General features: G+C 41.9%; 1 protein-coding gene across 3 annotated transcripts in view; it reads right to left on the bottom strand.

Annotated features, from left to right (window-relative positions):
- EPN2 (epsin 2) overlaps nt 1-21444 on the bottom strand; it is a 305236-nt gene that overhangs the window by 39013 nt on the left and 244779 nt on the right. For all 3 annotated transcript variants that reach the window (XM_085628997.1, XM_085628999.1, XM_085628998.1), the window contains one exon: nt 18493-18663. In XM_085628997.1, the coding sequence (XP_085485123.1) occupies nt 18493-18663 (171 nt within the window). The remainder of the gene's footprint in view (nt 1-18492; nt 18664-21444) is intronic.

The following is a 21444-nucleotide window of genomic DNA, read 5'->3' as shown; positions in this document are numbered from 1 at the left end:
TGAATGGCGCCATAGCCACTGCTGGTGTGCATCCAGTGGGGGCCCCTCCCAAACCCGCAGGGCCCCTCGTTCCCCATAGGGAACGGACTGCTCAAATATGAGGCGCATGACCATAAAACTCTTGGAGTTGAGCGGGCGTCGCTCCGTGTCCAGGAAATGTGGGGAGGTGCAGAGCCACAGGTGTAGGAGAGTAGGATCTGCTTCTTATGGTTACCCCCACTGTTTTGCTGATGTATCACTGTTTTCGACTTGGACTGACTGGGATCCTGCTGTTCAGGACCTCAGTCTATCTGTTTTCCCCTCTAAATTGATTGCATGTACCTTAGGTACACTCCAGATTGGATACTGGGGTACCCTTATCAGTTCCTAGTATACAGTACACCATGTACCCAGGGCATAGGTACCCCAGATGTCTCCCAGGGGCTGCAGCATGTATTGTGCCACCCCAGAGAGACCATTCAAAATTGAACCACTGGTCTGCTACTGCAGCCTGTGTAAGGTGGTGTATGCACCCCTTACTCAGGGTTACCCATATCTATTCTAAATCACTGCACATATAAACCTATCAGTCACCCCTATGGCAGGCCTTATCAATCCTGAAGGCAGGGTGCTGGGTTTTATGTGAGAGGGTGCCCCTGCATGAGCAGAGCACCTCTGCAGCCTTCGGGAACCTATTTTCCCGGGTTGTCTGTGATGCAGCCAACCATATATATTTAAGTGCATTATAACCTTGCGGTAAATGCTAACTTTAAAACGGCAGCTTAGAAACATCTTGTGTTTGGTGTCAAACACCCGCGAATCATACCACCCCACCAGTAACTGGCGGGCGAGTATGATTCCACCCTTCTAGAGGGACATATGTGAAACACCGTTACACCCGGTACCAGCTTTCTCGACTTGGGCATCACAAAATGAATGCTGCCAGCCACAGACACAAGTCTACCTTCTTGCTGCTGAGCCAAGCTCGAGCAGAAGAAGACCTGACAATAGGTTTCCTGTCACAGGGAGGTGTGACAACCTCCCAGACAGGCTTTAGTGTATTGGGGCTTGGTGGGTTGCAGAAGCCATTTGCTCCTGCTCTGGCGCGAAACTGGACAAAGGACATGGGTGTAGCCACCCCTCTGTCCTGACCCTCCCATTGGTGGGTCCCCAGAGTTTGTCCAACCCATTCCTTGGGTATAAAGTAGGAACCCTGACTATAGGACTTTAGATTTGACCTGCACTAAACTCTGCAAGCAGAAAGCACGTACTTCGACGGTCTACACTTCGCTGGACGACAGAAGAATCTCCATTGGAGTAAAGGAGTTACTCCCCTGCAGCAGCAGGCACCTTAACGCATCTGACCGGTTTGCATCTCCCGAGCTCCTGAGGACTCCGAAGATTTCTGCAACACAGGAGGTGGGTTCCTGAGCGTCTCTGAGATCGATCTACTCTCTCAGCAATCCTGAAACCAGTAATCCTCGTGGGGACCGTGAAACTCGAACCCATGTGCACCGTGTACTTTTGCAGCAGCATATGCTTTTTGGCGATCCCTGAGGCTGTGCTTTGGGCTACGTGTAGACCCGACCCCAAGCAGTATTTCCACCAAAGATTTCAGGCCTACACTCCACGAGTGTTCCGTGGGCTGGTATTTCATGATTCAGCTCGAGGTTCCTTCGCTATTCCTGGTCCGTTGGCCTGTGGGTCCCTGCGAAGGTAACTTTTAATTTCTTTGGGCTTCCCTAGTTGCTTCAGACGTGCTCTGACTCTCCACTGCTTGGAGAGTCCCCAGGACCTTGCTGGTCCTCAACGTAACTGGTTTCCTCTGCCTGCGTGGGTTGCCGTTGCCAAGGCTTGTTGGTGTTCAATCCGGACACTGACCCCCCCCAGCACTCTACCTCCTTCGTGGGACAACTCACCTCCAGACTTTGGTCGTCGTCGACGTCTCCTGGTCTCCGTGGCTGCATAGTCAAGCATCCTATCTTCCCACCTGAAGCACGTGACATTGGTGGGCATTCGTCTACTGAGCCCCTGGTCACCCTGAAGTGACCCAGACTCTGTTCTCTCTGCTTTCAGGTTCTTCTCACCTCGGATCCAGGCTTGGATTCCACCGGACACTTTTCATCTTCCCGGCAGCAGCACTTCTTCGCATCACGCCATTGAAAACGAGGGTTTCTGACACCACTTGACCCCTATGCACCCGTCTCCTCTGGGATAGGTAACACGGGTACCTCGGTACTCACAAGGGTGCTGGCCTTAGAACCTTCTATGTTCCAAAGGGTTTGCTTGAAGTCCTCTCCGAAGTGTCCTTAAACTGTAATTTTCCAACCACGACTTTCCCATTGAGTTGTACGGAGCTAGTGTCTGTGTTCTCACACTGCACCCGTCATCCGTGGGTTCCCTGTGTCACTCCTTTGGGTGGTTCCTTGGGGTCCCAGCGATTCTACGTACTCTAGGCACTGTCTCTAGTTAAGTCGTTGTTGTTGTTCTACCATTTGTTTAGTATACGGTTCGGTCTCCCCCTGGAGCCCGCTGTGTATTGTGCTATTTACTATCGTTCTATTGATTCAGTATTGTGTGCCTTGTGCTCTAATCTCATAAAGAGGTTAGTAGAGAGTGTTTAGTAATAAATACATATATTTTATATAACACTTGTGTGGTTCTCATTTCATTTGGTCATTCAGGAGGTTCTGATTTGGTAAAACAAGCTGCTTTACATTCCTTCGAGACTTAGCCTGAAGGCTGCTTTCCACATCTACCACTAGGATAGCTTTCTATAAAGGTTGTCTTTAACCTAATCATCAATAAGGGTTGTTTGGACTGGTACAAGGTGCCCACTTTAATTAGTGGACAGCATATACCAGGCCAACTTCTCACAACAGGTTCAACTACGGAGTCGATCCTCGAGTGATGCTCCCTTGTCTTGGCAGCCGACGAGTGAGGATAAGTCGAAGCACGCTTCAATTACTTATTTTTGTGGGACCACGACTTACCCAAATAGCTCAACAACTTGGAATGCAAGGACTACCTAGGAATCCATCACTACTCCCAGGACCTTTCTCTTGCCTGGGATCTTGCGCGTTGAGGCGTCGCACATCAAGCCGCAAGGAGCTTGGAAGGATTGCTCCCTCAAGACTTTGTAGCAGGCCTTCAGGTCATGGTGTCATTCAAAAAACGAAAGGCAAAAATAAGTGCAGGTATGTCACTGACATCTGCGAGTAACCGGCACTGCAGGGCTTGAAGACAGTGTTCTTAGATGACATTTCTGCCACACCAGGAGGCAAGACCTTAGAAAGACTGACAAAATATTGAAAAAAGCTTAGTAAAAAAGTGACTAAGGGGTCGTTCTTCCTGGATCAGCGCTGGCTGGTGCAGAAATATAAGAACGGATGCCAGCGCACCTGGGTGGAGTCTATATAGGCACCGCCAACGTCACTTCCAGCGTGGATGACATCAACGATGCCACCTACCAAAGCACAGGAGTACTACTCACAAAATAAGTTCAAGATCCAGTCTGCCACGGGGTATAATTCCAAGGTAAGCAATCTGCAGCTAGAAGTCTCTATCAGATCCCTATTTAGCTGTAGTCCAAAGTTTTATCATTATATACAAAATAGAGAACCAAGCAAATTGATGTTTATTACCCCATGAGGCTATTTCGGATTTCCATGAAATGTCACCGAATTCTACCAATGCGGAAATAAAAAGACTATGTACTGAAAGCCAAAAATAGCTTAAAAAGGGACTGTGACGTCAACAGAAAAAACACTGGCCACAACACATTCATAATTTACCCTTTTTCAAACAGAACACTCCATACAGATCCCCAGGTACCTGTTGATGAGCACAACACTGTACTACAGTGGAGGCAACACACTGCTACCACAACAGCAAATCCATATAAACATACATCTCAGTTAGTATAACAATATCAGACCCAAACACGTGCACTTAGGACATTATACAATTGGACAACGAGGCTGCTCAAAAGAACAGGCTTTTCAGGCCAGAAAACAGACCGCTGAACAAAGTAAGGGGTAAAAGACATTGTCATGCATATCTGTGCACACAATAAACTACAAAGATCTCCGACGGGATCAGATACACCTTATTTGTCCCAATAATCAATAAAAAGGAAGGTTTAATAATTAATAGACTGGATGTACCAATTTTCACTAACCAATCACAATGACACCAGCATGCCCATACTCTAATCAATGAACCATACAGGAAGAGCGTCCGGTTCTACCAGGCCAATCAAATGTTTCAAAATCTGCTATACAAACACTGGTAACTTAACACACAAAAGTTAAAATTAACTTCGGTGCCTATAACATTTATCAAGTCAGGCCATTGATGTGCAGTCCATGTTGGTATCCAGGTGGGTCCAACAAAGGTATGTTAATTATAAAGTGTGCAATATTATTGATCCCATGCCATAACATTTAATGTATTCCCACCATGCCATACACAATAATTTAGGAACTGCAAACTGCATGGAGTGAGGGTGTTCAAAAAGAGGCCCTAGCCTAATATCATGTCTTGCAATGATTGTGAAGCAGTTTCAACCACATGTTTGAGATCATTTATACGAGGGACAAGGAATAGCAAAGGTTTTATCAACTTGCTTGCAACAAATTGTACTAAATATTTTTATACATGAATAGTTTCCAACGTGTTTTTTTCAGCAGCCACTGGACGACATCCATGCTAAATTTAGAGAAAGTGATCTCAATTCTATAAGCTGGGCTACATCCAGGCATTCTTCAGCTTTTGTGTCAATTAAATACAGACCGTTACCATATTACTGCCTGCTGTTTCCTGACGTTTGACCTCGATGTGCAGCAAAAGCCCTTTGGTGCTAAACATCTTCCACTAAAGATCGATTGAAAATCTGACAGATGATACCATCTGTGAAAAAGACTCTTACAAATATTTTTGGGGCGTATATGCAAAATAGCGTTTCCCAAAGCTCTGCAAAAGGCAGGCTGACGCACCAGTTTATTTTAACAAAACATCTCCCATATACGAACCATATCTGGACGAAGTCCAACCCCAACTAGCAAAATCTTTGTATACAAAATTCCAGTACAGCATTCTGCAAGTTCGCACCAACACAGCTAAGTGGGGTTGCATAAATGGTGAGCCAAACGATGATAGTTGTTCGCTGTGCGAACCTACCACGCTAGAAAATGACTCCCACATACTGTTTTTTTGTCCAGCATATGGCGTTCCTAGGAGCAAATGGATTAAACCACTATGCCGAAATTTGGGAATCAGATCATGTTCTGATGCGACCAGAATTTTAAAAAGTGATACTACACAGAAAATTGTTTTTAGTGTCAGTAGATTTTTATTTTCTGTTAACCTAATACGAACAAAGACAGGTTTAAAATTCTAACATAGTGTGATGTAATAAGGCCTAGCCTGTATGCATTCGCACTCTCTCGAATACCCTGTGTTTTGCCTCTTCTCTTTGATAGAGAAAACATGTAGTACATAGGAGCAGCATGTAGCTTTTTGCACACTACAAACGCCTGCACTTTAACCAGGGTATATTCTAACTCTAATTAATGACTTGTTAACCATATATTATATGTCTGCACAGAGGCTTGTTTGCGACAATAAGGAACTATAAACATCCTTGGCACCTTATAGCATTTGCACTTTATCTATGTCGAGACCCCAACATGGTGTTGTTTTCTCTTTTGTCCTTGCCAGCATTTCGTAGCCTAAAACCTAGCCTGGAGGTCTAAAAGACTTTTTTAATGTTTGAACTCGTAAATGATCTATTTGTTTTAGAAAATGTTGAATTGTTTAAGAGCCTGGTTTTTATACAGAACAAACACTGAATATGCACAAAATGAGTGCCAAAAGAAATTATTACAGAACTGGTGGTATTTCTCTTTTCTGAATGTTTACTTGTTTTTTACTGTCTATCTTATATGGATTTTTAAACCGAATAAAGATTATTGAATTGAATATCTGACAGCTTTGGCAGACTAACTACGGAATGCACATACTGAACCTAGGGCAGTCTGCTCACCTATCCTGCTATTAATAGACTGTGCGAGGATTCCCAGTCAATCAGGGTTAATCACTGCTCAACTACAAGTGTTTCAGCATGCCTCGTTGGTCGATCCTCAAACCTTTAGGTTTAAACAAAGGAAGGCTGTTGGGATGCCAGAACAAGAATGTTTGAAATCAGCGATGATCAATAAGGAAAACCCATATTATGGAGCCATACAATGCTGTTTCCAAAGCCTTTGCTCTATTAATTAAGAAGGCATCTGTCTACCTCCTCCCTCTACCCTAATTTAACAATAAATAGGTAGCAACGAATCGATACTGAAATCACGTCAAATCAAAACATGCAGTTAGATACATATATAATTCATGTGACTAAACCGATAAAATTATTTGTAATTTTAGCTTAACATTTTATTGCAAGGTCGCACAATTCAGATGTTGATCTTACACATCGCATAATATACTCTTAAAAGATGCTTATATATTGCAGCAACACATTTGCTGAAAGAAAAATTATACTTTGGAAGCATGAGAACTCCCTTCTAACTAAATTGGAAGTATCCACTCTAACAGAATGCAAAATCATATTCAAATCAGATCTTGTAAGTGTTGGTACCCGCTCCTGCACAGCACTTAACCACCAGGGACCATGCCGCCAGTTCACCAAAGTTCTATAACATTCCTGGCTATAAATACCATGCTGTAATCTTTGGAAGGCATGCATTAACACAGGCCAGTTGCAATCATACTTCAGAATTACAAAACAATTAACTTAATTTTTGTTTGCCTAACTGCTGAATGTGTACAGTTCATTTACAGGGATTTACATTTATCTGTGTTACAAAAGAAGTTACATCCTACAGCATTTCCTTTCATACTTCCTGCACCCCAGAAAGTTTGTAACATAATTCACTTTACTTATCTTTCTCTGACTGCAAAGTGAGAGGAGTTTGTAAACGTCAATCTCTATATTAAAAAAACATAAGTGGAAATTTGTCAGGAAACATAGCCTGAAACTTGACCTCTGTCAATTAAGAACAGCAAACGTGAAAAGATGAATAGAGAATTTAAAACCATCTTCACTGATTGCTTGGACTGTCTGCACCCACCAAAAATCGGGTCGTGAACTTCACAGTTTGGGAAACACTGGTCTACACAAACACTTAGTGGGGGTCACCCCAATTCACGTGTGTCTAAGGTAGGTCCAGGAGGGACGGATTTAATGAATAACCACCCGCGATGGAAAAGACTGCCATTTAGGTTCACTGCATGTGAATTTATTTTACGTGTGAGCCCTGGAATTTGCATGGGTCACCACATCCTGGGCCTACACTGGATCCATCTGCTGTAATTGTTAACAGGTTCTGGAATGGAAATTTCAAACACAGTGTTTCTTGAAGCAAGCCATACCACAGTCTTCTGGGATCAGCCTTAAGCAACAAAATAATCCCGGGCCCCTGATATACCCCTGAAACAAATTGTTGTCCGAAGATTTTCATTGATTTGTGTTTTTGGATCATTAGAGAAGCAAGTTAGCTTGGGTATACATTGAAGATCCGGGCCAAATTTTTGTGGATGACATTTTTAAAAATAGTGGTTGTGTTACAGTGATTTCAGGAACCATAAGACCTATATACTTCATTTTGGTGTCAAAACATAGGTTTTCTGGGTCAAGTTGTCTTATAGAGACAAAAAATAACTCCTCAGAGCAACTCTTAAGCCATTTTCCAAAATGGCGGCTATAATAGAGGAAAAAGAGACATACATATACAAATAAAACAAATAATAATGCTTTTTAATACTTTTATGTATACACCAAACAATGTTTATAATCTGAATATGAAAGAAAAAAATCTCACCCAGTTTTAGACACATTTTCATAGTTCACTTTATTTGTTTCGTCAATCGTTCATAGTACATTTGCAGAATGTTGAACATTTGAGACGAGCATATCAACAGATAAATCTTTTTGTGGCACAGACTTTGCAAGGTCATGTACCGGTAAATTGTGTGGGTGGAGGCTTTAGAAATTTCGAAGGTTTTAGCACCTCATCCATATTTTCCAAACCAAATTCACACAGATCTTTCTCTACATATACATGATCCAAAACATTTACACATCATCTGATCAACTAGAATATGACGTTGGTGAAAAGTCATTTAGCAGGACTGAGCTCCTAAACTCACTGTACTGAAGACCATCAAATGTGTGACAATCAGAACGTGTTTTCCACATTTTCCTACGTCTTTAAAGTCACATTCTTCTCCTGTCTCAGCACATCCTTTTAGAAACTGGACAGGTTCAGCAGTTAAAGTTCCAAGCTTTAATCCAATTCTGCTCAAAGTGTTATCACCTGTAAGAATATGTGCCTTGATAAGAACACTGGGCATCTATGGGTCAATTTCTTGTACAGAATATGAAGTGGGAGTGAGTGTCTTTTCTCGTCTGTTATATAATGTATCCATAACTGACAATCTTTGACTTATGAACATTGAAGCAAATTTAAGTTGCACAGTAATATCATATGTGTCATTTGACAGTAAAATGACTTGATTGGAACCATTTTAAACAGCTCACAATGTGGCTTAACACGAATGTCAGGTTCCTCCAATTTGCTATTAAGTTCTAGAACAATATGGCCCGTACCTTTTGAATATATCAATGGAGGCACCAACTCCTCATTTGCAAACATTCCACGTCCAATAAGGAGAAATTCAGTGCTCACTGAAGCATCAGCAATGTTTTGGCGAGTTAACATCTCCAAGTTAATCTTGCTTGATGTTGATGACCAGAACTTATCAAGTTGCACAGGTATAGGTGTCAACTTTTTGATGCAGGCAAGATCAATTGTTCCACTTTCAGACATTCGTCTGATTCTCTCTCATCCTTTGACAGATAGTTCAAAATAACTGTCAAAGACAATGTGCAGTTCTTGCAAGGTGCACACTGACTTTGATATCTGTAGACCAGTCTGAAAGACCTGGCCGAAGTTTTGCATGGATGAAGTCTTGACCATTCGCAATTGTGACATACAAACCACAACATATGTAAAGAAAGGTGGGGACCATGCTCTGTATTTAAACAGGCCCTGCACACTAGCTCCAGTGTAGGACTGTATAGCAGAAGGGTGTGCAATTCCTAGAGGGGGAGGGGAGGTCTCTTCTTCATGATGCCCTCACACACCCCGAAGGATGTCATGCTTCATCATTGGGCCAAGTTCCTCATTGGGCCAGCGCTGCAATGCTCGACTGGCTCCTGTAAACGGGGATCTTTGGCGAAGATCTTTTGAAGAAGCCGTAAGGTGAGTGTGAGAGCAGGGCAGTGCATAGGGTAGTGGGTTAAAATATGTCTAGAGCTGTCCTATTCTTGTATGTCTTTATTGATGTGGTAACTCAGGCTTAATTAAAAGGTATCGGAGCCCTATATGGATGTTATATACCTAAAGGGCTGTCAAGGTGTAGTGGGTCCACATGTCAGGTGGCACTTCATCAGGACCATAGAAAATTAAAAGTGAGTGGTGCACTAACTATAATGTCTGGAACTGCTAAATGTTGTTGATAGACAGACAGGGTGGAAGGTACCCTAGTAGACTATTACCGGGGTAGCAGACCTACTGGAAAAGGGAGAAAAAAGGGGACAAGGGAGAAAAACAACCAAGGTTTACATCAGAGATGGCTATTGTAGGTGGTGAATAAACGCTAGTATAACTAGTTAAGCCATGATCCCTAGGTGCAAGGGGTGATGGCCAGTATAGTTGGTGAGTAACTGCTGGTATGACTGGTTATGCCGTGATCCCTGTTCAATCATCCTAGTTTTAGCTGGGCGGGTCGTCATACCTATATATTGTAGATGACAGGGACAGGTAGTAAGGTAGATACAGTTGCATGTGTTGCAGTTAGTATGCCTGTTTTGCCTCCATGTCCATGTTTCTGTTAGTGAGGTCGTCTTTTTGGCTTTGGTTAGGGGACAGACCACACATTGTCCGCAGGGGTAGTGACCTGTTACTGGGGGAAGGTTCCACAGTGTGTTGGTTGGTGCTGGTATTGTCTATTTTGGTCTGGTGTTGATGAGTAAGTCTTTAATGTTAGAATTACGTTCGAAGGCAAACCTGGGTTTACTAAGGGGCTGTTTTCCTACCTGGAGGATTCTCCAGTGTTTGTTGATAACCTTTTTTAACATGTTGGATTCAGATGTGTAGTTGGTAACACATGTGATTAAGTCAGATTCAGGTTTGGGGTGGGTCTCAAGCAAGGCTGCTCTGTTGGTGTTACAGGCTCTTTTCTGTGCATTTGCTATTTTTCTGATGGGGTATTGTCTGTTGGCCAGGTGTGACCTGAGTTCAGAGGCTTGTCCTTTAAAATCCTCTATGGTGCTGCAGTTTCTACGTAAACGTAAAAACTGACCGTACGGAGGTTTTCCCTCAGAGCTTGTGGGTGAAAACTCTGGTAGAGTAATGGACAGTGGCTGTCAGTTGGTTTTCTATAGGTGACGGTCTCCAGTCTGTCGTGTTTTTTCATGATCAAGAGGTCGAGGAAAGGTAGTTCTCGTTGTGAGCTGTTGGCAGTAAAATTGAGATAAGGGTTAAGACCGTTTATCTAGGTTAGGAAGGCAGGACATCGTCTATGTAGCGACGCCATAGTTGGACATTGTCCAGGAAGGGACTGGAGTCAGTGAGCACATGCTTGCCCACAAAGTCTGACATGTAAAGACATGCCAGACTCTAGGCAAAAGTGCTGCTCATAGAGGTACCCTGGGTCTGGTGGAAGAGACGTTCCTCAAATTGAAAGATATTTTCTGTTAATGCTATATGGGCACATTCCATGACGAAACATATGGGTGTCGGAGAGGTCCATAAGATATTGTGGAGGATTTCTTCTATTGCCTCTAGCGTGGCCTGTTGAGGAATGTTGGTGTAGAGGGCCTCAACATCTAATGTTAGTAAGACGTCTGGCTGAGTGCCCTCAAGGTTGGTTGCTTCTATCAGTCTGAGGACGTCTCTAGTGTCTTGCAAAAATGTGGGTGTAGATTGGACCAATGGTTGAAAGAAATGGTCGCAGAACTTGGAGAGGGTTTCCAAGACCTACCCTATGCCCGAGACAATAGGCCTCCCAGGGGGGGTTGTACCCCCTATGTATTTTGGGCAAGGTGTAAAAATAGGGCGTTCTTGGGCTGTAATTGGTGAGGAAATTGGCCTCATTGTTGGTAATCCACCCCTGATTGAGGGCTGAAGAAACCAATTGGTTGATGGGGATAATAAGGCATGGTGTAGGATCCTCTGCTAGGGGGGTGTAGTAGCAAGAATCCTGGAGCTGCCGTAGGCATTCTGTCCTGTAGTCGTTAGTCGACAAAATCACAATTGCTCCCCCTTTGTCAGCCTCTTTGATTGTGATGGCGGGGTCACTGGCCAAGGTTTTAATGGCCTCTGATTCTTGTTTCGATGTGTTGGAAAAACCTGCTGTAGTGCGTCTTTCAGCAGTTTCCTTGAGGACAGCTCTCTCAAAGGTAAGGACTTCCGGGGGGGACCATGCTGGAGTTAGGGGTAAAGGTGGAAGGTTTACGTAAACCGGTGTTGACTGGTAGAGCTTCTGGCTGGTTACCAAAGTAGACTTTGAGGCGTATTTTTCTGAACAAATTTTGTAATTCGCAGTTAGTGCGAAAACTGTCAACTTTGGGGGTTGGGACAAAGCCCAAACCTCGTTTGAGTATGGTGGTTTCCACATCCGTGAGTGGTCTTTCGGAGAGGTTCACAATTAGTTTTTCTTCTCCTGTGGCTTCTCAACTCCATGTACATTTGTTGTGCTTGATCTTGCCATTGTACTTGTTTGGGCTGGTTCCGGTTGCCTCTTCTTTTTCTGCCTCGCCTTCTGCCCCAGCCTATGCCTAAAAAAGGTTGTGGTTTAAAGAGGGCAAATAATGGTTGGGGCCCATGTTGGAAGATAGGATATTGCCACATGGGCAGACCCTGGTAGGGAGGTGACAGCGGGCCCTGGTATACAATCCACAACAACAGCAGTTTTCAGTGAGGACATTTTTTCGAATTGAAATTCTTCAGATGAAAGGTTTTTTTTGAGCTCTTGAACAAGTTTGTGCTTTACTGGTTTAGTTGCAGCATCTCTATCAAATAACGCGTGTTGGAAGAAGATCATGCAACAGAATGTCCTTGATAATTGTATCCCTTCCTTTGCTACATCCATCTCTCTAAGTGCTTCAAAATATGTGTTTTGTAACCGGTTTTGTAGTGGGTGGTTGGACGAAACTCCTACTAAGGCAATTAAAGTATGGTAGTTTAGCTTTAGTGATTATGTTCAACAGCTTTTTGTCTCTCAATACAAATCTTTCCTGCTTCAGTTCTGCATATAGTTTCGATCTATGTTCCAGGAAATCTAGTAGACATGTCTATATCGTTATCCAGGTATCATTTGGTCACAAAGTTGTTCGGTTGCACAGGCTCAGTCATTTCAAAGGAGTTTTCTTGCTGCTGCATGAAATAAAGGTATGTTTATTAAATCATTCCCCTCTGTTTCCCACAAGTTTGTGGTGAGGATCAATTTCACAATGAACCATTAATTTTAAATGTGCCATCTCTCTGAAAACATTGCAAATAGAAAGGAGTCCATTGTAAACTAGCTACCACTGAGCAACATATTTCAATTTTACGTGTCTGACCAACAATTCCCTTGCAGTATTTCTGTGATCTCTGGATCATCTGTTCCAGTTTCATATGTGGAGCCACCGCACTGAACCATCACTCTGTCTTGCATCACAAAAGGTCATAGGATACATTTTCTGTAGAGGTATGGTTTTTCGACCTCTGGCTTTTTCACTCTTTCCAAATACCAGCACCCATATCTCAGGTAGTTTATGCAATCTAATTCGTGAAACACAGTAATCAGTGACTCCACAGTCTTCACATGAATTTCCCAATTACCATCCTGATCAGCATGTACCAAGTTTTTCATCAGAGCTATCATGTGTAAAACATTTCCCCAGTACTTGCAAAGTTCAGATTTTTCTTTACATTCTTTGAAAAACTCTACGAACTTGGCATTCAGGTTTTCAGATTTTGAACGCAGTGTATTGAACATTGCCTAGCTTTGCATAATGTCTTTTGAATTAAGCGCACCATGTGCCTTGTATACTTCTGAGATAAGCTATGCAAAACCTAATGTGTCATTCTTGTTACAGAAAGCATTTGAATGCAATGTTGCTATAGCCTCAGATATGACGAGCATACCTTGTAACGAACTAGCATAATGAGTTCCGCTCAATACGGACTGAAGAGTTTTGCTTCCAAAGATTTCAGCATCAATAAGTACATCATCTATGCCACAGCCACTGAGATAACTTCCTGCACACCGCAACATAACTTTTGTTAGGTGGAAAAAGCCCATCATTGGATAAAGATTATCAAATTCTACTGGATTGCTCAGAAAAATGTCAGCCACAATACTAAAAACTCCTTCATTGTTGAAAATTGACAGGATAGGCTGTCTTCAAGCTGAGCACGCACATTTTGGATTTTTTTTTTTTTTTTTTAGAGCTGTGTATACTGTTGCGTGGTCTGTGACTGGAGATGGTATTACTGGTAAAAACCCAACCTTCTTCAGTAGGAAGGTATTTTGGAGGATCAGAGCATGAATTGCAGCCCACGTAGGAACTGGCTTTACTTCATCCTTCAGTCTGCACCTAGCAAGCAATACGATACATTCAGTTAAATCAGCTTTGCAGACAGTAGTATAAGGTAGAGGAAGACCTTATCCACTTTGAAACTTTCTGGTAGACTGGGCTGTGCTGATGGCTTGTAGTGGTTTTGCACAGCAAGCAGTAAGGGTTAAAAGTTTGTAGCTTTGTTTATGCCCACAGCTGTCACTGCTTGTTTTCCAGCAGCTACTTCATTGGTACAGTCTTGAAAAAGCACCATGGCAGTATGATATTTGCTGGATGTTCCAAACAAAGAGGAGCGGTCTTCAAAATTGAAATTATCAAGAGCAGCAATTGTACAACCTTTCCTGGTAAAGTGACTTGGAAGTGATGTGCTGTCGAATTCACAAGATTTTACAGCAGGAGCTGCTAACAAGTTCCTTCTACGTACTATGTCATTATAACTTGTTGATACACCAATCCTAATAATTGAAGTGATTAGCTTACTACTTTTGCACTTGTCATAGATTGCATGGGCAGTCATCATGTGTAGTGGAGTTTTCTTTTTGCCATGATGTAATTCATAAAACATGATTTGGAAAAGACAGTACTTTTGCAGTGCATAAGCCAGTCGGTTCATGGGATTGTCTTCCACTGCTTCGCTTATATCTTCAAAACCATCAATGTTGCCAGCTTCTGGTCTGAACTCAAGAACTTTAGTTTGTACCAGTTTTGTTAATATTAAACAGTGATGTAAAAAATGTTAAGACAACATCAGGCATTCTTGTTGACTCCCGTGATTTGAGGAGCTCTGGGGCATCACAAAATCTGTCATTAAGTCTAAAATCGAATTCTTTCAGGATGTTTCTTAAACTATTTCCTGCTGATTTTGCTGCATCCCGTGATCTTATTTTGGCAGCAAGAACCACAGGAGTCAAATCTGCTGAGAACATCATAAGAGACTCATTCTTGTTGATCCACTGACAAAAACAAATTCTGTCATTGTACAATCTCACCAGAAAATCTTATTTTTATTATTATAGATCAATACAGTTTCATCAATGTTGACCATTATTTCTCTGATATCACTGAGTGTGAACCAGTAGCCAGCACTCAAGAGTGGCTTTAAAACTAAATTTGTTTTTCAAAGAGTGCAAACTTAACTGAAGGTTGACAGTTACGTTGCTGCCGGGAGCTCGTTATACATTCAAATTTTCAAATGAATGCACGCGTGCAGTTTGGGTGGGCATAAAAATCCGCTGCAAATACATTCACGCTGTTTAAATCAGCTACTTTGCTGATAACTTCACCTTGGAAGAAACTAGCTGAAGATAAAAACAGGTTTGCCCTTTGAGACTCACAAACTCTGTACTTTGTTCTTTTGTCATCCCTTTGGCCCTTGTTCTGGCTAAACAACAGATAACACACTGAAGAGCTTCTGCTTTCTGATCAGTTGTTGGAGGTGGACGAGGGGTAGCTATCAATCATCTAAGTGGATGGGCATTGGGTTGTTGTTGCATTCTCAGAAGACTCAGATTCCTGTTGTGATTCACTGGTTCTGCTATTTTTTTACCAACTTTCTCTATGCTTGTTTTCCAATGTATGCAACTTGTAGCACTATTTGTTACAATAATAAAATATTTAATCCTCTTCACCCATCAGTTTCAATCTTTTATGAACCTCGTCATGCCGTATTTCTGCAGTATCTCGAAATCTCTTCCAACCAGCCACTGTTGAGGTTACTTTTCTTTCAGATTAGTTTGGCATGACACATTTTTCTTTGTTGAAGGAGTCCTCAAATGTTGTAATTAGCAACACTCTGTAAGGAGGTAAAGATCCGCTGCTACCACCAGCTTCGCTCATGTTTAAGAATTCAAATCAACAAAGCCTAAAAACAAATTAAATCTATTTACCAATATGATGGCTAAAACACATTATAGAGCCGGCATTTCAGATGAGGGGTTTCTCTGAGGAGTTATCTGTTTCTATATAGCGTTACTTGATCCCCTCAACCTATGTTTTGATACCAAGATTAAGTATACAGGTCTTATGGTTCCTGAAATATCACTGCAACACATCCCCCATTTTAAAAAAACGTGTAGAAGAATTTGGCCCGGATTAGCAAGGTCTAACCAAGCTAAATTACTTCTCTAATAACAAATCAAAAATGCAGATATTAATTTTCTTACTGAGGTATATCAAGGGGCCAGGTAACGTAGCAATATCCCAAATAATTAAGACAAGTTTTGTTTCAGATTTTTTAGGGAACAAATTCACATGCACACTTTTATCCCATTTAAAGCTTGCCATTCTCTTAGGTGTATTGTTTCTCTCCTGTGACAGGCCAATATAGGTTTCTAAAACCCAGTGTAAGAGCCGTGTTCCACATCAGACAAACAAATTCCTTGGTCTTGTAAGTAATAAATTCTTTTATAGCAAAGTAACTAAATGCTGAAAACACAAAACAAATATGCATTAGCTAATTGTTACAAGAAAATTAAATTGTGGATTAGAAGATCGAGTTATCTGCTGGGTCCAGATGGAAGGCTTACAGTTGCACATGTCCTAAAAAATAAGCTGAAGTTAACAGGACCGCAGTAAGTGAAAGAGGACAGTACAGACGGTACACCGTCAATGAGAGCTTGCAATCTAGCAGTCAGTGAACAGGGTAAGCCTAGCTTTACTGTCCAGTGAATCAAAGGTTACAACCTAGCACTGAATTGGGTGGAAGGTACAACCCATTAATTAAGCTTGAGAAGAATACCCAACAGCAAATTCAGAGGTAGGGTGCAGCCTAGCAGCCATGAGGAAGAAGTTGTGGACCAGTTCAGATACAGGGTAATGCCTAGCATGCTGCTCAGCGGGCAGCAATTACAAACAAAAGATACTCGAACTCTCTGCCAAAGAAGAGAAAAGTAGCACAATATATGGACGGGAAGGTGGCAAGGTATGTTTTATCCTCATACTGAACTCAATTGTACACAAGGGGATTTACTCTGAGTAGTAGATTTCTTGACACTTATTTCTGGCCTAACCTAAATCCTTATGAGAAACAAATTAGGCTTAGATAATTATGGAACATTGAAAGTTATGTGCACGGTACCCAATGGTCTGTAAAATGCATCTAGGAATCACATGACCACAAGAAGTAGCCAACTAAAAGACTTTTGCGAACTGCAATTATTATTATTATTATTATTATTTATAAACTTATAATGCGCAACAGCTACTCGCAGTGGGTTTCCCGGCGCCAGGGATAGACTAGAGAAGAAAGAGAGAACACAGTTACCATGTCAACACCAAATTAAATAGCAGGAAGACAGTTAAAAAAGCAGAGTCTTTAATTTTTTTCGGAAGTCCAGTAAGTTGGCTTCCAACTTAAGGGCAGTAGGCAAGGTGTTCCAGAATTTGGGTCCTAAATAAGAAAAGGACCGTCCACCCATTCTGACAAGTTTAAATCTTGGAACAACAAAATCGCCATTTGCCGAAGATCTTAACAAGCGGGTGGGTTTGTACGCTTGAACAAGGCATTTTAGGTATTTAGGGGCCACACCATTTTTAATCTTGAAGAGATAACACAGGGCTTTGAATTTTATGCGACTAGGGATTCTCAACCAATGCAGGTCGCGGAGGGCCTGTGTCGCCGAGGATCTCCGTGGCAAATTACATAAAAGTCGAGCGGCTGAGTTTTGTACCACCTGGAGTTTATTTAAGGTAGAAACATCAGCGCCAAGATAGAGAACATTGCCGTAATCAAGACGAGATGTAACTAACGCTTGTACGACAGTTCTCCGAGTGGAGTGGGGAAGCATCCACAGAATTTTCTGCAGCCACCTTAAGATGGCAAAGCAGGTGGAGGCAACTTTGGTAACTTGCTGTCTCATAGATAGCTTGTCATCTATAAGAAAACCAAGATTGCGGACCACAGAGACCGGTTGTGGAAGGGGTCCCATATTACTTGGCCAGTGCTGAGGGCCCCATAACTCTTTGTTCTTACCTAAAATAACGACCTCCGTCTTGTCGCCATTCAACTTTAGAAGATGTATTTGCATCCATTCGGCGACACGGGAAAGTCCATTTTTTAGAACAGAGTCACGGTTGCCTTCACTACTGGAAAGGGAAAAGACAATCTGTGTATCGTCGGCATATGAAAAGATTGTCAGCCCAGCGTCCTCAGCGATGGTAGCCAGGGGTCTAACATAGATGTTGAATAGTAGGGGACTAAGTATAGACCCCTGGGGGACGCCATATGCCGACATATGAATACACTGGCTGATGCTGCCACACCTGTGATTTTTAAGAGGCACCATAATATTTTGGATCTGGAAGCGCATAACAGTCAGGCAAGATGCCAGACAATTACATTTATGATGAAATCCGACTAAGCTACTAGATCTTAAATCAACAAAATGCAGGGCATTATAAAGTGCTTTTATAAAATTATTTCTTCAATTAGAAAAAATAATTCCAGTTCAGCATCTTGGATAAATATAATGTATATCTGAATTACACACACAAGTACATATCTCTATATAAAACTGAAAGGGAAAATTATACATAAAATGGTGGTAAAGATACCTTACCAAGAAAAGACTAAGTTCCAAAAACTGAAAAGTCACAGCAGGGATCAGGTATCCTCTTCAATGAAAAAACAAATGGCACTCTCACAGCAAGCCTATGTCCACCATAGCAGAATAGATTAAACAGAATTTAGAAAACAGACCATATATAAGAGGGCATATCAATAAATACAAAACTACTGCATCCCTTAGGCTAGTATTCCAGTTCACAATGTACTTTTAATGGAACCCACTTTAAAAAGCCCATAACACCTTGCTTACCAGAAGCGGAAATGCTAGTTTTCCTTGGCGATGATGGCTCCCATGGGTCCCCCGAAGATTTGCCTACAGACGACTGGGAAGATCCCCAAGGGTCAGCATTTTTGGGGAGAGAATTGGTTGTAGATCCAGTTGTTGTCCCCCAAGGATCAGCAGAAGCTGCAGTTTTTGTACCTAGAATAAAACATTTAAGAACATAGATGATAAACAGTTCAACTAAGTGAAAGCTGACCAGTGATAAAAATAAAACACAGTCTATCATAGGTATTATTCACAAAGTAATCCTAAATGCATGATAACGGCTCAATATAATTCAAAAAGCTTTTCAGCTTCTCCAAGTTACGTCAAATTTTTTACTTTACTTGCTAGTTCATTATCAGTTCTTCAGGCCCAAGACCTGTGATGAAGCTAACCAGTAAGTATGAACAAATATCTGGAAAAATGTACACATCTACCATTACCCCGTTAGCATTGGTGAAACCTTATCAATCATCAAAAGGTTTTGGTTTGGTTTAAGATTTCCAAAGCGCATGGCTGTCCCGGCAAAGGGACATCCCAGCGCTGGTGTAAAATTAACTCAGTAATGAGGGTTCTTCATACAGCATGTGTAAACCTCTTAATATTTTTGTTACATGAGGAAGCTTCTTAGATCCTTTAAACAAACCAGCACGTGCAAAGCCCATATATTTTGACTTTTAATGGCATTAACCAATCTTTTAGGGTTGCCAATTCTTGTTGCTGGTGCTGAACAGCACCAAAGAGGAAAACATGCTTATAGTCAATAAATTTAAAAAAATAGCCGAAATCCAATCCAGTGTCACAACATCTAACCTGCATTAACAATCATGCATGCATGTTATGGCAGAGCCTATATCTTTTTTTAAATTTTTTTATCATTCCCAGAGAGCAGACAAATCGAGGAATACCACCAGGGACTATATATATATCACATTTCCAACAACACACCCAATGAGTCACCCAAAGTAAATTTTTAATAAAAAGGTTCTTTATAAATGATTTATTATGACCAATCTTTAAAATAACCTTTGTTTTACTTGTATTGTTTTTAACTGTAGGGCCAATGTTTCTTGTACATGTACTTATCCAAGGTGCCCGGTGATCCCCGGGTTCCCTTGCTAACTGGAACTCTAAATGAGGACTTCAAGCATGACGAAGACCAGCCTCGAGAATGACTTTGTCGACTCCGGGATCGGACCACTGGCTTGGAGCGGGACTTGGAGCAGTCCCGACGTTGTGTCTTGTCACAAAGTATCGACTTACGTTCCCTGATGGCTTTCGGGTTCATAGGCGCGTGTTGTGGTCTGAACTCAGACACCACAGGAAAATCTGGAGAAAATCTGTCAAAGACATCTGCTTGAGACAGTCTTTGCAAAACCTGTCATCCTATGGGGCTGACTCACTTGCACACTGTTGAAATTTGGGAAGAAAGTCACAAAAAGCAATCTCTGAGAGAGGTGAGAAGCTCCAGATCCACATCTGTGAGGCGTGGAAAGAAAAGGAACTGACGCCAGCATGCTTGAATTGTGCCTACATAGGCCCTGCACATCATTTTCAAAAAGTGTGGATCTGCAAGGCACCACCTTCAGGCGAACAGAAGAATTGCTGGAAAGTGTCCGGATCCAGTCTCACGTCAGGTGAATATTCAAAAGGTGAGGAATCTGCTGCCAGAATTAATTAAATCTGCAGTTTTGTTCATAGTCCGCAAATAAAAAAAGTGATGTTTGTCTAATCCCGCTTTAAAATATCTATTGTAATTACAATCTAGGGTGCATGGGAGAAAAAAAACTTCAATTTCACAAGGTTGTTGGGTTGTAGAGGTTCTGCAACAAACTAACTACATTGCCATTCAAAACTTTGGCAACACAAGAAAAACAAATCTAGAAAAAACAGTTTAATTTAAAGATTAGCATGTGCTATATATTTTACCATACAAACATGGTGACACACACTTGCCTGCCCGGAATTAGGTCTTTGTCTTGAGCTAGACCATGCCAAAGGCCTCATCTATTCAATCGAAACAGTGACCAGGAATGAGCAGAGTTCCACTGCTTGATGAAAAACACAGGGTCCAACAGCACATTCCGTGACACAGTTCTCTTTTAAGTATCAAGTATCGTATAGTTTCTTACCTGTCGGTGTAGTTTTGCAGCTTGAAGACTTTCTGGATTCACTATACTGTGCATTATTCCGCCATCTAGTGGTTGGGTCCGGAATTGTAGTATTTCATCTCTTTTCTTTTTTTTTTTCGTGGCCCAGGTGGTCGTTGACATACCACCATTTGGTGTCCTTCAGGACGTCGACGCGCTTCCTCCGGAAGCTCCCACCTTTGGTCGCAATCTTCGGATTCTTTTTTCTTTCTTTTTTTCTCATTTAATCCTTGTAAAGTCTTTCACCTTTTACCCCCCTTTATCCTCCTGTCTCATCTTTCTGGCAGAGGAGGGTGGGTTCGCTAGTGAATCCAGAAAGTCTTCAAGCTGCAAAACTACACCGACAGGTAAGAAACTATACGTTTTGCAGCGTGAATCTTTCTGGATTCACTATGCTGTGCATCGACTTTGTAGCGGTTTGTCCTCATAGTGGTGGTTGGGTAGAAGATGAGCATTGGTTACTGAAAATGTATTGCAAGACCTTCTGCCCCACTTGCGCTTCTTTGTTCATTTGGATATCCACACAGTAGTGTTTCGTGAACGTGTGCACTGAAGACCATGTAGCCGCTTGGCAAATGTCTTGAATTGGTATGTTGGCTAGAAACGCAATTGTTGCTCCTTTCTTCCTTGTTGAGTGAGCATGAACTGCTCCTTGTAATGGCTGAGCTGCCTGTTTGTGGCAGAGCAGAATGGTTTGTGCAATCCATCGTGCAATGGTATTTTTGGTAACAGGTCGTCCCAAAAAACTGCTGGCGTAGGATACAAAAAATTGCTTTGTTTTTCTGCA

The sequence above is a fragment of the Triturus cristatus genome, chromosome 10, assembly GCF_964204655.1.
Source record: "Triturus cristatus chromosome 10, aTriCri1.1, whole genome shotgun sequence".
NCBI lineage: Eukaryota > Metazoa > Chordata > Amphibia > Caudata > Salamandridae > Triturus > Triturus cristatus.
Note: the sequence above shows the minus strand (reverse complement) of the source record. Positions and strands in the feature narration are given on the sequence as shown.